Genomic DNA, 14,372 nt, shown 5'->3' on the forward strand with positions numbered 1-14,372 from the left:
CCTGCTGGATTATAGGATGAGAATCTGAGCTGACAGTCAAAAAACAATGACCGTAGTTTGAATCTTCTGTATAAATACAGTTAAATCATTTTGTATTAAATAATAGAGGGAAATGATATATATTTGAAATCAGGTTGCCTGTCACTAAATGACATTTTAGCTACTGAGTAAACAGATCATTACACAGAGTCACAGACATACATAATTTCAATCAGACATTAAACAACCAGCATGCTAATTGCTATGTGGGAAGGTACAATTATAATTTTCAGTAAATATTGATTGTATAAATGATAAAGATGAATTCATGTATTTTTATATTAAGTACTACAGTATATATCCAGTATATATCAGTATATAAAGGCAAATACAATACAGGATGTATGCATACATAGCCAAATGTGCATTTATTTTGTTTGTTTTGTTAAGAGATATATTCTCTTCTTACTGCCCTTTTATTTAAAATAATGACATTTTACATAAATACTCTTGGCAAGCCATAGATAGATATATAGACATAGATTCACCAAATGTTTTTTGTCAAACGGCTCACAAAAAATAAGTAGACAGATAAACAAACGAATAAATAAATAATGATAATTATGACGACATCCACGACGACAAAAACAACAAAACAAGAAGAAGAATAAGAAGAAGAACAATAATAATAATATAAGATTAAATAATAAAAATATCAAATTAAATAAGATAAAAACCAAATAATATATGGGCTGCACTTATGTACTAAAAATATACTTGCGTCGCTGTCGTGCACAAGCTGCTCTGTGATTGGCGAAACCAGCGCCGCCAGCTGCACGTATTGCATCGTCATATTTGTACGCAGACATCGGATCTAAGGAAACGTAAGTAACCTGGAAATAACATAATTCAGAAATCACGTATGGTAGATATATATCATTTATGTAGTTTTTATGCATTTGTTTTAACCTTATTTATTATTCAAGGAACAGTATGCTTGTCTTTGCCGAAAATCAGCTGCGTTGTTCTATCGCTAGTCGTATGTTGTGGTCAGATATGCTTTCAGAGATGCTGCGTTTATCATTTAGTGGTAATAACTGCGTATTTGTGGTGTTGAGCTCCCTACACAATCTAGTTTGTCATTTACGATTTATTCTTATTATTTCATCATTCAGACCTTGTTTTCCGTGGACGCATTGCCGAAAGCTGAGTAGTGGCCGACATTGTGCGGGGTGTTTCTGGAGAGGATGAGGCACTTGTAAACAACGCGTGTCCCGTTTTATATATTACTGCCATTGAATGGCTAGGTCCCATATAGTGTACAAAAGTGAACATGGTGGATGGGGCTTACCTAAGATACATGTCTTTGGGATATCTGTGCTCACATTCTGACAAAAAAAACTACCGTAACACCTTGACGGGGCACAAATAATGTACGTGTAGCTTTGTACTATTATTTATTATTATTTATCCACCACAAACTAAGTCGTAGTTACATGCTGATCTCATGTTAATTCATAAAATATGCGTCACGATTCATTAATTATCTCAATCAGCGACAATATTAGTTCATGATTTGTTCGTAATTTGTACTTTAGGAGTAATTGAGTTGTTACTAAGTATTTGTCTCGTTATAAGTAGTGTTATGTTGAAATTCAACGAAGTATAGCAAAATAAGTGTAACAACAATAATCGGCATTTATATATATATAACTATATAGTGCGTATATAGTATTAATCTGAACCCCAAAACTGAGTAATTATGTTATTCATTATATATATATAATATAAGGGGGGACATGATCCAGGTCTATAAGATTCTAACAGGTCAGGATTATTATTTAGGTGATGCTACAATTATACAATTCCTTGGTAAGACCCCACCTAGAATATTGTGTGCAGGTTTGGTCACCATACCTTAAGAAGGACATTGCTGCCTTGGAAAGGGTGCAATGTAGGGCTACAAGAATGATTCCTGGTCTTAGAGGAATGTCTTATGAGCAGAGGTTAGCTGAGCTGAATTTGTTCAGCCTCGAGCAAAGGAGATTAAGGGGGGGGCATGATCCAGGTATATAAGATTCTAACAGGTTTGGATGCTGTTCAGCCAAATGGCTATTTCAGTATTAGTTTAAATACTAGAACTCTTGGCCACAAGTGGAAATTAGTGAGAGAACATTTTAAAACAAATTTGAGGAAGCACTTCTTTACACAGTGTGTAGTTAGGGCAGGGCCGGCCCAAGCCTTCAGGGGGCCCTAAGCAGAATTTTATTTGGGGGCCCCTCTGTGCCACCAATATGACTAATTATTGTCAATCCTTTATTATTTGCACACTATAAATCTAACACACCCAATATAAATTTTATTTTTTTGTAGCTGTGTTACCAATGTTTTTACCCTTGCTATGATCTTTAATTGTAACAGTAGCAAACCCACAGGAGTAGTCAGGTGTTAATTTGCACTTTAACATTCAAAGTCTTGCAGTTCCAGTTGGCATACTTAATGTGGTGTACTGAAAAGTGGCAAAATAAACTAGTAGACAATGCTCCTACTGTAAACACTTTAACCACTTTAATTTATTTTTTTGCAACATGTAAAAAGTGCAATACAATCAACTACAAATAAAATAAATAATATAATAAATAATAAAATATAAAGCTAAATACCGAAGAACTACAAATTAGTCAAATACAAACAGGATATTTTTATATGAAAAGACAAACTAACTCTACATTCCATCTCAATATTCCACTTTCCTCAGAATTTGTGTTTCCTTGCTTTTCTGGAGGCAAAGTCGTGTATGATATCATTATAAGATATCTGATGGGCAATTTTGTTATTAATACGAATTAGTGCAAGTCCACTCAGTCTTTCTTGGGCCATGGAAGATCTCAAATAGTTTTTGATCAGTTTGAGTTTTGAAAAGCTCCGCTCTGCAGATGCAACAGTCACAGGGAGAGTGCAGGCTATCCGGAGATAACAACAATAACAACAAACAACAGTTATTTTAACATCAACCTATATGGCACCGCAGCAAGCCATCTGTACACCTAAAACATTAAGACATAATGATATAATAACACAGACCCCAAACGTAGGCCAGTCCAGTGTAAGTAATGTTAAACTGTTATCAGTACCAAAGTTATAAAACAAAAGCTTATTTTTTATTATGCATCGGTAATTTTTGTCCGTCTCATTCTTTTGCACGAGCATGAATTGACGAGCTGTTAGCTGCCGCTGGTGATCGCTTAAGCGGAAGAAGTAACATTAGCTTGCAATTTAGCCTCGTTTAGTTTATACTCATTTTTTTTAACTTACCTTTATCTTGCTGTTTTTTCTCTTCCTCTGATTTCTTCCGTTTTCTTTCCTCTGCACCAGAAAGATATGTCCTTTTTTGTGTCATTATTAATTGTTTTGCTGCAGTGACGCTGCTTCTTCAATGAATTTAAGTTAACTAATTACCTCAGGCCTCGTACGGCTGTCATACTCCAACTGTGCATGCATCCTGCAGCAGCCAGTTAAAATAATATTGTGTTTTTTTAAATTGAATAATGGATTTCATTACCAATATGTTATCAACTGAAATATTAAACATATATAAATGAAAAAAATAAAAATAAAAAAACGATGTAATTTCATGTACTCTTGGGGGTCCCCTGGTGGCCACGGGGCCCTAAGCAGCCGCTTAGTTCTCTTATGCCTTGGGCCGGCTCTGAAATAGTCTTCTTGCTCTTGTAGCGGAAGCTACAAATCAGAGCTAGATAAGATTTTAACAACTCTGAGCTATTAGTTAAGTTCTCCCCAAATGAACTTGATAGGCTGAATTGGAACTTGACAGGGAAATTCTTTTTACGCCTCCATCAACTTGCTCTTTGTAGAACAAGCTGTCTGTGAAGGGCAGCCACCTGTTGGGGTGCCCAGGGAGCTGGGGGTTAAGGGCCTTGTTCAAGGACCCACAGACATGCTGAGGTTGGGTTTGAACCGGTGACTTTGTGATTACAAACACACAGGCTTAGCCCACTGAGCCACACGCTGCCATGGACAGAAATTTGCCATTTTAACTTCTTTTGACCGCTGTACTAATTCATCGAATTAATGTTCTATATAGTTTTCTGTGAAAAATGCACGTGTAACACAAGCAATTAAAAATGTGCTTATACATATCTCAAAAGTCATTAAACTCTGAAATTTCGATATGCATTTCAGGCATTAGGGCTTTATTATTTTGTGAATCTCAGTAAATCAATAATTGAAGGACTTGATGTTGCTCAGTGCTTGCTGAGATACCAAGAGGAAATCTGGTTCTCTTGGGAAAAAACAGACTTCTTGGTGAAATTATATTACTTCAAAACATAATGTGTCAGACCATCTTAAATCGCACAGCTGCTTTTCTGGTTCTGCTCATCCCTTAACATCATCCCTCCGCTCCAGAAACTTTAACAAGGACATCACTAGACTTAGCTGAGTTAATGGATAATGGTAAGGTATACTTGCACTTTGTATCTCTAAATAGTGAGGGAGCATTTATCCTCATCTACTAGACGAAATGATAAGATGCCTGCACTGGCCATTTTTGGTGCCTTTATTTTTACAGAAGGTCAGTGCTCTAGACTAATTTTTTGCACTTGTTGTACTGGTTTCTTAGGAGCACCAGTACAAAAGTTAGGTGCACCAAATTTTCGACCGCATCGCATTTAACACCGCAGTTTTACAGGTTCACTTTTTTTTTTTATTAAATCGCTGTCCATATAGGCAATATTGACTTATAAATGATTAACAATCTGGTTGACATAAAGTTCTTTCTTTCTACAAGAAATTCTACAAGAAAGGTAACTTACTGAAAAAGTGTTGGTGCTTAAAGTGCTTCACTGAGCTGAAATTTAAACTTAAAACATCTCAAGATAAATGAAATAAACAGAAAATCTAAATTAAAAGTGCAAGTGTTTTAAGGGCTTCAAACTGAACATCGCATGGCTCAATGTCTTATGGACCATCCTCCATTGCAGTCACATGCATTAATTTTTATTTTATTATATATTTTTTACAATTTCAATGATAAGAATATTACATATGGTTAATACAGTAATGAGACAGTAGTCATATTATTGACATAGATTACATGTCACGACATGGCTTACCTTGGGCATGCTCAACCTCAATGTGTCCAATCAATATGTTCACCGGTCTTCCTTTCCGTAAGATACGACCGTACACAATGACGCATTCCTTTGTGACGATATCTGTGTCTCCGTCGATCAGGAATGCCATGTACGCACTGTTCGCAATTTACACAGACGTCTTTGTTTTTCAATGTATCTGCGATGACTCCTATAAATTTGGCACATGCGATCATTGCTGTACGTCGGGTTTACGTTCAAGCCATTTTTCTTCTGAAGAATTATTTCGGACTTGAATTCAGTGAATGGAAGTTCTTCTTTTGCAATATTTTATGCAACATTAAACTTGATTATCATCTCAGCCTCGTCTGATGATCTGTTTGCTGCTGCCTGGACACTTCGGCAGTACACTTATTGCAACATGTAATTTGTTTTATAGATGCATTGTGCTTTTTCAGTAAATGCAGTGCATTATATTATCAGCTTTACTGTATCTTAGCCAGGGAGACTGGTCAAGCCATTCTCTTCAAAATGTATAAACTTTCCCCCTTTTAATTTCAGTGGGCTCTCGCTCGTAGTCGTCTCTGGATCAGGGCTTGACATAACCTAGGAGGTTGATCGTGCCATATCCTCCTGAGAGCCAAGGAAAAAAGTGTCCTTCAATTGTAGGTTATTTGTCTTTGGAGGAAATAAGACATCTTACAATTAAATTTTTTCAAATTGATTTTTATTTTTAATTTCGCAGCATGTCCTCTTTAGTGCACAACATGAATAAATATGTTTCCTAACATCAGTGAAAAACTAAATGCAAAAATACAATGTTCACTACAATGGACATAAATGAATAGGTCAGGTCTCAGGAGGATATCAGAGCATTGGTTATGATTTTCGGACAGATCAGGCCTTAACATTCTTTACAAAAAAGTTGTCAATCGTTCTTTTCATCTTCTCTCATCATCCGCAGCTACATCCACTCTGTTTATCTGACGGGTCTACACTCTGGACCACGGCCAATCAGAGGGGGCCCACGCCCTACAGTATCTCTGATTGGTTTAGACCACGATATGAGCCTAATGTGTGTCTGTTGTTTGAACTAGTGATGGGAAGTTCGACTCAATTTACTGGTTCGATTCTTTCAAAATGTCTATTGTAATGAATCGATTCTAAAATCGATTCTATGATTCACTGTTTTTTTTTCCGTCTTTTTCTTGCGCCTGACTATGACATGGGATCAGATAACCTTCAGACACCGTTTGATTTATTATGTTATTTGACTGAAAGATGGCGCTGGTGTTCAACAAAAATGTTCAACTTGACTATTCACAATAAAAAAAAAAAACAACAATATATAAAAAGCACTAAGGGTGTCGATGCTGAAAAACAAGCGTGTATATTTAGTTTTTATTTTCTTTACTTAAGCCAAATTCATGTGCATGAGTATCAAGGACTACAGCACAGTTAACAACAACTACAATATTACCAATACAATCACACATACACATAAAATGAACATGAGTAAACTTGCATACGTTGTTGTGTAAACGTCAAAGTTAATAAATATCTTTGTTTTTTGATGAAAGATATAGTTTTATTATACAGAAATGCAATAATTTACTGTTGTGAAAAATATAGAAATATAGGCCTATACTTGTGATAATTTGTTTAAAAAATATTTGCAAGCATATTGTGCATGAGTATAAGTGACTGAACCATGGGTATTATTACACTGGTATAATAATAATAATAATAATAATAATAATAATAATAATAACATTAGCATGAATAAAATAGTTATTACAAGACATTAATTGTTTATGTATGGTCTGTTTTTACATTGTTGATTGCATTCAGTCTAGTCTTTTCAACAATTTTGCTGGAGAAATATCACACATTTGCACTTTTATTTTAATACAGGAAAAGACATGTGCGAGTAATTGGACCCTTGAAATGACATGAAAAGACAAAGTACAGTAATAATACTGTAAGCAGTCACATACAATAAGCACAAATAAACGTGTTCAAACAGTTGTATAAACGCCAAATGTAATGTGCATTATTTTAATGATTCTGTATATATATATTTAATAATTTACTGCTGTCTCAAATTGGCAATAGATGCATTTATTTTACCCTATTCATCAGTGTAGCAACATTTCCGCAGTAAACGCCACAATGGCTCTTGGGATTGATTTGCAAACCGTTAGTTTTAGTCACCGACCGAGTGTCCGAAAACCATAAGTTTGATTTGTTCATCGAATGAGTTCTCGGGTTTTTTTGGAGTCACCGAGTTAGAGACCGTATCTCCCTTGGTCGCACTCTAGAGCCCTAAAGGTTCTTTTTTTGTTATGAGTAACAGAAACCTTAATGAAAGGTGAAAAAGCTTGATTGTATACAGTGGAGACACGGTTTCCAAACTTCTGTTTCATTTCTGTGATGCATTATTTTGACCCATGGGGAAAACTCTATATCTAAGGTGAACATATCAAACATGTGGTGTAAGTGGTGGAACTGGGATTGATGAGCCTGCAGGCCACAGTAATGTCTATGTTTATAAATGTTATCCTAATAGAATATGATTTTTCTAGAACTTCCTTATTGTAAACTTATATAGCAGAAATCTTCATATTGACACCTGAGGAATTTAAATAAGTTAGATTAGTAATAAAGAATCAGAATAAGAATACACTTTACTGGCCAGGTTTGCCTACATGTACTAGGAATTTGTCTTGGCTGTATTGGTACATACATGAACAAACCATATAGAACAAAAATTAAGAAAAAAAGAATAAAACAAGTGTAAACAATGCAAATCAATACAGATTACAGTCAGTAAGTATGTGCAGTATGTTTAAGTGTCATGCAAGTTAAGTGTCAACCAAGTTCCTAAATAAATAACGTTATTATTATGTCAGTTATTAGCCTAAATTAATGTATCCCTTCAAAATTAGTCTTGGGTTTCTAATTTCTCAATGATTCCTGTGGCTTTTGCAGGGTGGACTAATAAAAACAATTAAACCATGATGAAGACAGAACTTCTCTGCCTCCTGGTGTGCTCTGTAGCCTTGGTCTCATTTGGCCAAGCCCAGGAGACAAGTCAGGACATCCTCGAACTGGTGGCCAGGAACACAGAATTTGCTACTAATCTTTACCGCAAGATAGCTAGTACCAGCGACAACAACATAGTCTTCTCACCCTTGAGCATTTCAGCATCACTAGCCACAATGTTATGGGGCAGTCAAGGGGTCACACGTGACCAGATCCTTGCGGGGCTGTCATTGGCAACCTTGAGGCAAAGCAACCAACCAGAAAGAATTCCAGAACTCTTCCAGGGGTTGCAGGAGAACCTATCTCAGAACGGGGCACTTCAGCCAGACCGGGCCACGGCCTTCTTTGTTCAACAACAGCTGGAGGTGGAGAAAGCTTTTAGCGACCAGGCTAAGAAGTTCTTTGGTGCAGATATCAACAAAGTGGATTTCTCAAACGTCCAGGCCAGCACAACCACTATTAATGATTATATCAGGAGCCGGACAGGTGGCAACGTGAAATCTGTAGCTGAAAACATTGACCCCAAGACCCAGCTCATGCTCATCAGCAGCATCTTCTTTCAAGGTGACGTGCTTTCATGTGGCGCTGTTATCATGTGCATGCCATGGAGTACTATATGATTTGCTTGAATATTTGGACGCGAGTAGGTACTAAATATTATACTAATATTGTTCAGCATGTAGAATTTCCATTTTCTCTCTACGTTGTTGTGGGGTTTATTCTAGGTTCTTCAGTTTCTCCCCACAGTCCAAAAGCATGCTAAGGTGAATTGAGGTTACCAAATTATCCGTAGGGCTGCGATAGGTTGGTGCCCAGTCTTGGGATGTGCCCGGCCTTGTGCCCATAGCTTCTGGCACAGGCTCCAGACTCCCACAACCCTGCATAGGATAAGGGGGTACAGAAAATAACTGCATTAAGATACTGTATTATACTATATACTATATTATATGAAAATATGATGTAGTTAAACATTAACTTAAATATGTGTACAGGCAGTCCCCAGGTTATGAACAAGATCTGTTCCCCAAGTCTGTCTATAAGTATAATTTGTAGGTAAGTTGGAAAAATAATACAGTACATTATAATAATTATCGTTATATAGTAATAATAAAACTACATAGGGTACTATACTGTGCCTTTGACTGACGAACGGCTGAAGCCACACAATGTTTTCTGGAGCGTCACAAATTAATGCATGTATTTATTATTACAAACCATTGTATTTAACTCAAATTTTTTATGTAATGACTTTCCGGCTGTCCGTTCATAAGTACGAGTTATCCGTAAATCAGATGTTCTTAACCTGGGGCTGCCTGTATTGGGCTGCCGTATGTGCATTAGTTTGACTGATAGGACAGTTTGGAACAGGTGACCAGCCAAAGTGTTTGTGTTTCCACAGCTAAGTGGGAGCTTCCCTTTAACAGCAGCTTCACGCAGGAAGAACGCTTCTTTGTGAACAAGTACAAAACTGTGCAAGTGCCGATGATGTTTAGGGTGGACAGGTACTACCTGGCCTATGACGGAAGCCTTAAAGTCGGCATCCTGAAGTTGCCATTGCAGGCCAAGGTCGCCATGCTCATTCTTCTGCCAGACAAGGATGTCGATTACACCTCCATCGATGAGGAGCTCACCAATGAGCGCTTCCTCGGCTGGATCAAGCAGCTCAAGAAAATGTAAATGTCCTTTTCTCACAAATTCACGCAGATATATTAGCTTAAAGGCTTATTCTTTGGTGGAAGCCCCCCAGACCTGGAATATTTCATTAGAACACTTGATTAATGTGTTAAATGTGGCCTATCTGGAGATCCCTGAGGACTGGATTGAGAAATACTGCTGTAGCTTTATTAGATGTGCTCTTCCTGGGACACAGGCCTGTAGCTTTATTAGATGTGCTCTTCCTGGGACACAGGCCTGTAGCTTTATTAGATGTGCTCTTCCTGGGACACAGGCCTGTAGCTTCATTAGATGTGCTCTTCCTGGGACACAGGCCTGTAGCTTTATTAGATGTGCTCTTCCTGGGACACAGGCCTGTAGCTTTATTAGATGTGCTCTTCCTGGGACACAGGCCTGTAGCTTTATTAGATGTGCTCTTCCTGGGACACAGGCCTGTAGCTTTCTGTAGGCCTGCCATGTACTTCTGCTTCATGCTTCTTTTGCCTCTTCTCCTCTCCAGCAAGTTAGAGGTGCAGCTGCCGAGGATCAGGCTGGAGGAGTCCTACGCCATGTCAAAGGTGCTGCCTGACCTTGGCATCGACAATGTTTTTGACAACAGGGCCGAACTCACTGGGTTCAGCAAAGCGGCAGAACTGAAGGTGTCTGAGGTCAGTCAGCAAAGCAAGTCGCAGGGTGCTACAGTATGTCACTGTTTTAGCACTGACTCTAAATCAGGGGTAAGCAGCCCTGATCCAGGAGTGCCAATATCCAGCAGGTTTTCTATCCTACCTGGTCTCTGATGAAACCTTCCTGAACTCTGGCAGATGGTAACTATATTAGGTAGGACATAAAACCTGCTAGATACCATCATTCCAGGATCAGGCTGCCAACCCCTGCTCTTCATTGTCTTTTTATATTACATTTACAGCTACGTTACTGCTATGTAACATAGCTGTAAATGTAAGCTTTGTTTAAACCAGTCTGCCAGTTTTTCCTATATAAATTAGTCTTGTGAACTGAACAGATTTGATGTCTAACAGTGTTAGAGTCAATTTCTAAGTGGATTAAGTTTTGTACATAGCGGTCTTGAAACATTTTTTGGTAAGACAAGCCGCTGCAGGAAGATTCCAGAAACATAAACATTAGCCATATCATTAGCCATACCATGGGTAGCAGTTTACCTATGAACCAATACATCTTACTTAATCTATCCATCCATTCCCTGTAGCTGTACAGGGTCATGTTGAGCCTGTTCAGGTAGCACAGGGCACCAAGGCAAAGGCCTCCCAAAAAAAATCACAAACACAGCCTGAAGTAGGACTTGAACCAGCGACTCTGAGGGTGTGAGGCTGCAGTTCATCCCACCGCACACAGCTTATGCAGGCTGAGAGGAAACATCATACATCTATCAAGCACTAATCCCTGAACCTGAAGTTTGTCCCAGGAAACGTTTCACAAGGTTGTGATCCACTGTGGACAGGATGTCAGTACACTGCAGGACACACACACGCACACACAGTCCACATTTATATATTTTTATGGGACTCTCCATTAATTTCTATGAGCATAACGCTAATCTCCACTATGACAGCCTTAAGTCCTACCCAGCCCGAACCTTAACCTTAAGAAACCAAACTAAATACAAGACTTTTGGTATTTTTAGTTTTTTGGTTGCATTGAAGCCCTGAGCCAATTCTGAAAATGGCAAGATATCTTAAAATGTAGCTTGATCTTTGGAGTGATGTTGAACCATCAATATGAAGCACTTTGTGTTTGACAAGAGAGTGACCGTCAAAATACAGAGACCGACACAAAAAATAGTTTTTATTTTGTTCTGATACTTTTAAAATGTTTCAGCGTGTTACACCATAAGTTATCACATTAAAATGGATGTGATTGTATTGGCTAGCCTGTCATTTCTAGTTAACAGTTACACTTTCTTTAAATAAACAGAGATGATCAAGGACTTTTGTAGTTGCCAATTGTTTTCCTGAAAGTAACCAACAGTAAACCAGTCAGCTTCAAATTTTTAAACACACATAATCATCTACAGTTGTGGTGACAAAAGACACTTGCACTGGTGTAGGTGATGTGTTTTACACATTCCATACAAAACCATAGAGTTCTTAGGCAGCCTATTCCATTTCAAAGCTCAAACTCTTGCACTATAGACAATTTAGAAACACCAGTTCAACTATATGTTTTTTTTAACTTGTTACCCCCCCTCATACACACACACACACACACACGCATTAACACACAGCCATGGGTGGGAATCAAACCTGAAGGTGGGAGGGTCCACATCCCAGTGATAATACAGTGATCATTTCTTAGCATAGTTTTAGGAGGAAATGTTTGCTGCATTACAGTGAAATTCTAAGCTTTTGTACAGTAACTGTACTGAGATGATATCCTGAGATTGTGCCGTGTTTGTTTATGGTCCAGTTTTTTAGGTAAGTTTGAGAATGAGACAAATCCCACGTAAAACTAATATCCATCAAGTCCCGATAAATAGGTGAAAGAGTACCTCTAGCATTCCTCTAGAGATGTACAATATAATTATAGATAACACACACGTATGTACACATACATATGTACGTGTTGTGTGTGTACATATATACACACACAGCTCTGGAAAAAATTTAAAGACTTCTCCATATTGTTTAAGAATCTGCATTGTTAACTCCTGGTATAATCCTGGTTCTGCTGGCAGGATGCTTCCAGAGAACAATGTGAAACAGGAAACACTGGCAAAGACCAATAACTAGCCAGGTAGAGGGTAGAACAGACTTTCTAATGCCAAAGATGACCGTCAATTTATCCAGCAGTGCCTCATGAATCAGATGATGACATCAAATGACCTTCAAAAATAATGGGAAACATTAAGTGGTGAGATGTGCACTGCTGGGACAGTTAGTAACAGGCTGCTAGAAGTAGGACGGAGGTCCAATAAAGCAAGGAAGAAGCCCTTAATTAATGACAAACAGAGAAGAGCCAGGGTAAAGTTTACAAAAATTAATATTCAAATTCTGGAATCTTCGTATTTTTGTTTTCTGTAAGAATTTTGAAGATATAATTTTGTTTGGAAAAAATGAAAGTGCGGGAAAGTAATATCATCTTAATTTCAGGTACTGCATAAGGCTGTAATTAAGGCTGATGAGGAGGGAACATCGGTTACTGCTTCCCCGGCAACCAGCGTCAGCGAATTCTCCATGCTCCCCCGCCTCACAATGAACCGGCCCTTCCTCTTCCTCGTTTATCATGAGGTCACCAACAGCATCCTGTTCATGGGCCGAGTGATCGACCCTACCAAGAGCTGATGTGATGGAGTGACACTGCGACAGGTCCAGTGATCTACAGGAACCTGCCCAGATCCCCTCAGCCCTTTGTCACATTTTAAAATCACTTTCTTGGTTTTTGTGTAATGCACTTTCTAATCCTATGCTATGTTTTTGTTTAGAAATAACTTATGTTTGGAAACTTAATGATTAACGTCTTTCATAAAATACAAAAGGATAGTCATGTTCATTATCATTAAAACTGCTGAATAATCATCAATATTCCAACTACTTATCCTGGATAGGGTTATGTTGAAATAAGTATTTACAATATCAGTATGTATAGATTTTCTATAACTGCTTATCTTATACAGTTTCGAAAAAGGATCAAAAAGAACCTAAGCCAGTAACACACCAACTAAACCTGGCAATTGGTTGCTGAGCCAAATAAGGTGTATTTCAACAGGAAAATCTGCTAAATTGTTGCAGTATGATCCTCCAGGACCTGAATTGGGAAATCCTGCACTGGTGTATAGCGATATGTAAATTGCATTATGTTTAAATTACATACTCAGCGGGCATGTATCACTTGTGTTACAGTAGTTGAACTTTTAATGGGATGCTCAAAATAAGGGATTTTAACCTTGTTATGTTCATAAAAATACATATGACATCTGTCCAGATCTGTAAAAGAAAAGCAATGCATGCTATGTTACAAAAATAAACTTAAATACATACTGTACAACTGTTCTAATCTCTTTCTCTTTTTATACAAATGATAGCAGTACTTTTGGAATAAGGCAGGAAAGGGTGTGTGTGTATTCTCACTGGCAAACTACAAATTCTGATATTCCTTTAAGCCAGTTCATCTCAACCCAGTCCTCATTTTTCTCCCTCCCAGCTTGCAACACATCTGAATCAAGTACATCGAGTACCTAGTACAGGTATGTTGGGAGCTGAGAGGGTGCAAAAATGCAGGCTGTCTGGGGTCCCTGAGGACTGCGTTGAAAAATACATGCTTAAGCTAGCTGGACGGATTGTTTTTTTCAGTATGTTGGTTTACTAGTCTGTTGGTTGAGAGTCGGAGAATCAAATCAGAGGGATGCTGATTTCTCCATATGTGGAGCCAGACTGTCACTATGAAGAGAAAGCAGGTCATAGGTCATAGGATGCGAGAATATGGAGACAGGGGTGGAGAATCTTCCTTGGCATTTCCGTCTTTACTGCATCCCGAAAGAGTTGGATTTTCTTTGCCTGCAATGAAAAGACAGGAGCGAAACTGATTTCTTGAGTTTGAAGTGAA

General features: G+C 38.0%; 2 protein-coding genes across 4 annotated transcripts in view; one reads left to right on the plus strand and one right to left on the minus strand.

Annotated features, from left to right (window-relative positions):
- The first annotated feature begins 747 nt into the window (after positions 1 to 747).
- LOC111838319 (protein Z-dependent protease inhibitor-like) lies at positions 748 to 13,814 on the plus strand. Of its 2 annotated transcripts, none has more exons than XM_023801167.2 (5): positions 748 to 863; positions 8,085 to 8,702; positions 9,538 to 9,811; positions 10,312 to 10,459; positions 12,920 to 13,814. In XM_023801167.2, exons 2-5 carry the CDS (start codon positions 8,111 to 8,113, stop codon positions 13,109 to 13,111), a joined length of 1,206 nt encoding a protein of 401 aa, XP_023656935.2. In that variant the 5' UTR covers positions 748 to 863; positions 8,085 to 8,110; the 3' UTR covers positions 13,112 to 13,814. The 2 variants fall into 2 exon arrangements, with proteins under 2 accessions (XP_023656935.2, XP_023656936.2); XM_023801168.2 differs by lacking the exon at positions 748 to 863 and adding an exon at positions 870 to 904.
- The window catches only part of LOC111838318 (serine/threonine-protein phosphatase 4 regulatory subunit 4-like), a 29,705-nt gene continuing 28,590 nt past the window's right edge, over positions 13,258 to 14,372 (minus strand). For both annotated transcript variants that reach the window (XM_023801165.2, XM_023801164.2), the window contains exon 24: positions 13,258 to 14,323. In XM_023801165.2, the coding sequence (XP_023656933.2) occupies positions 14,290 to 14,323 (34 nt within the window). In that variant the 3' untranslated portion in view covers positions 13,258 to 14,289. The remainder of the gene's footprint in view (positions 14,324 to 14,372) is intronic.

Source organism: Paramormyrops kingsleyae, chromosome 19 (assembly GCF_048594095.1).
Source record: "Paramormyrops kingsleyae isolate MSU_618 chromosome 19, PKINGS_0.4, whole genome shotgun sequence".
In the NCBI taxonomy this organism is placed as follows: domain Eukaryota; kingdom Metazoa; phylum Chordata; class Actinopteri; order Osteoglossiformes; family Mormyridae; genus Paramormyrops; species Paramormyrops kingsleyae.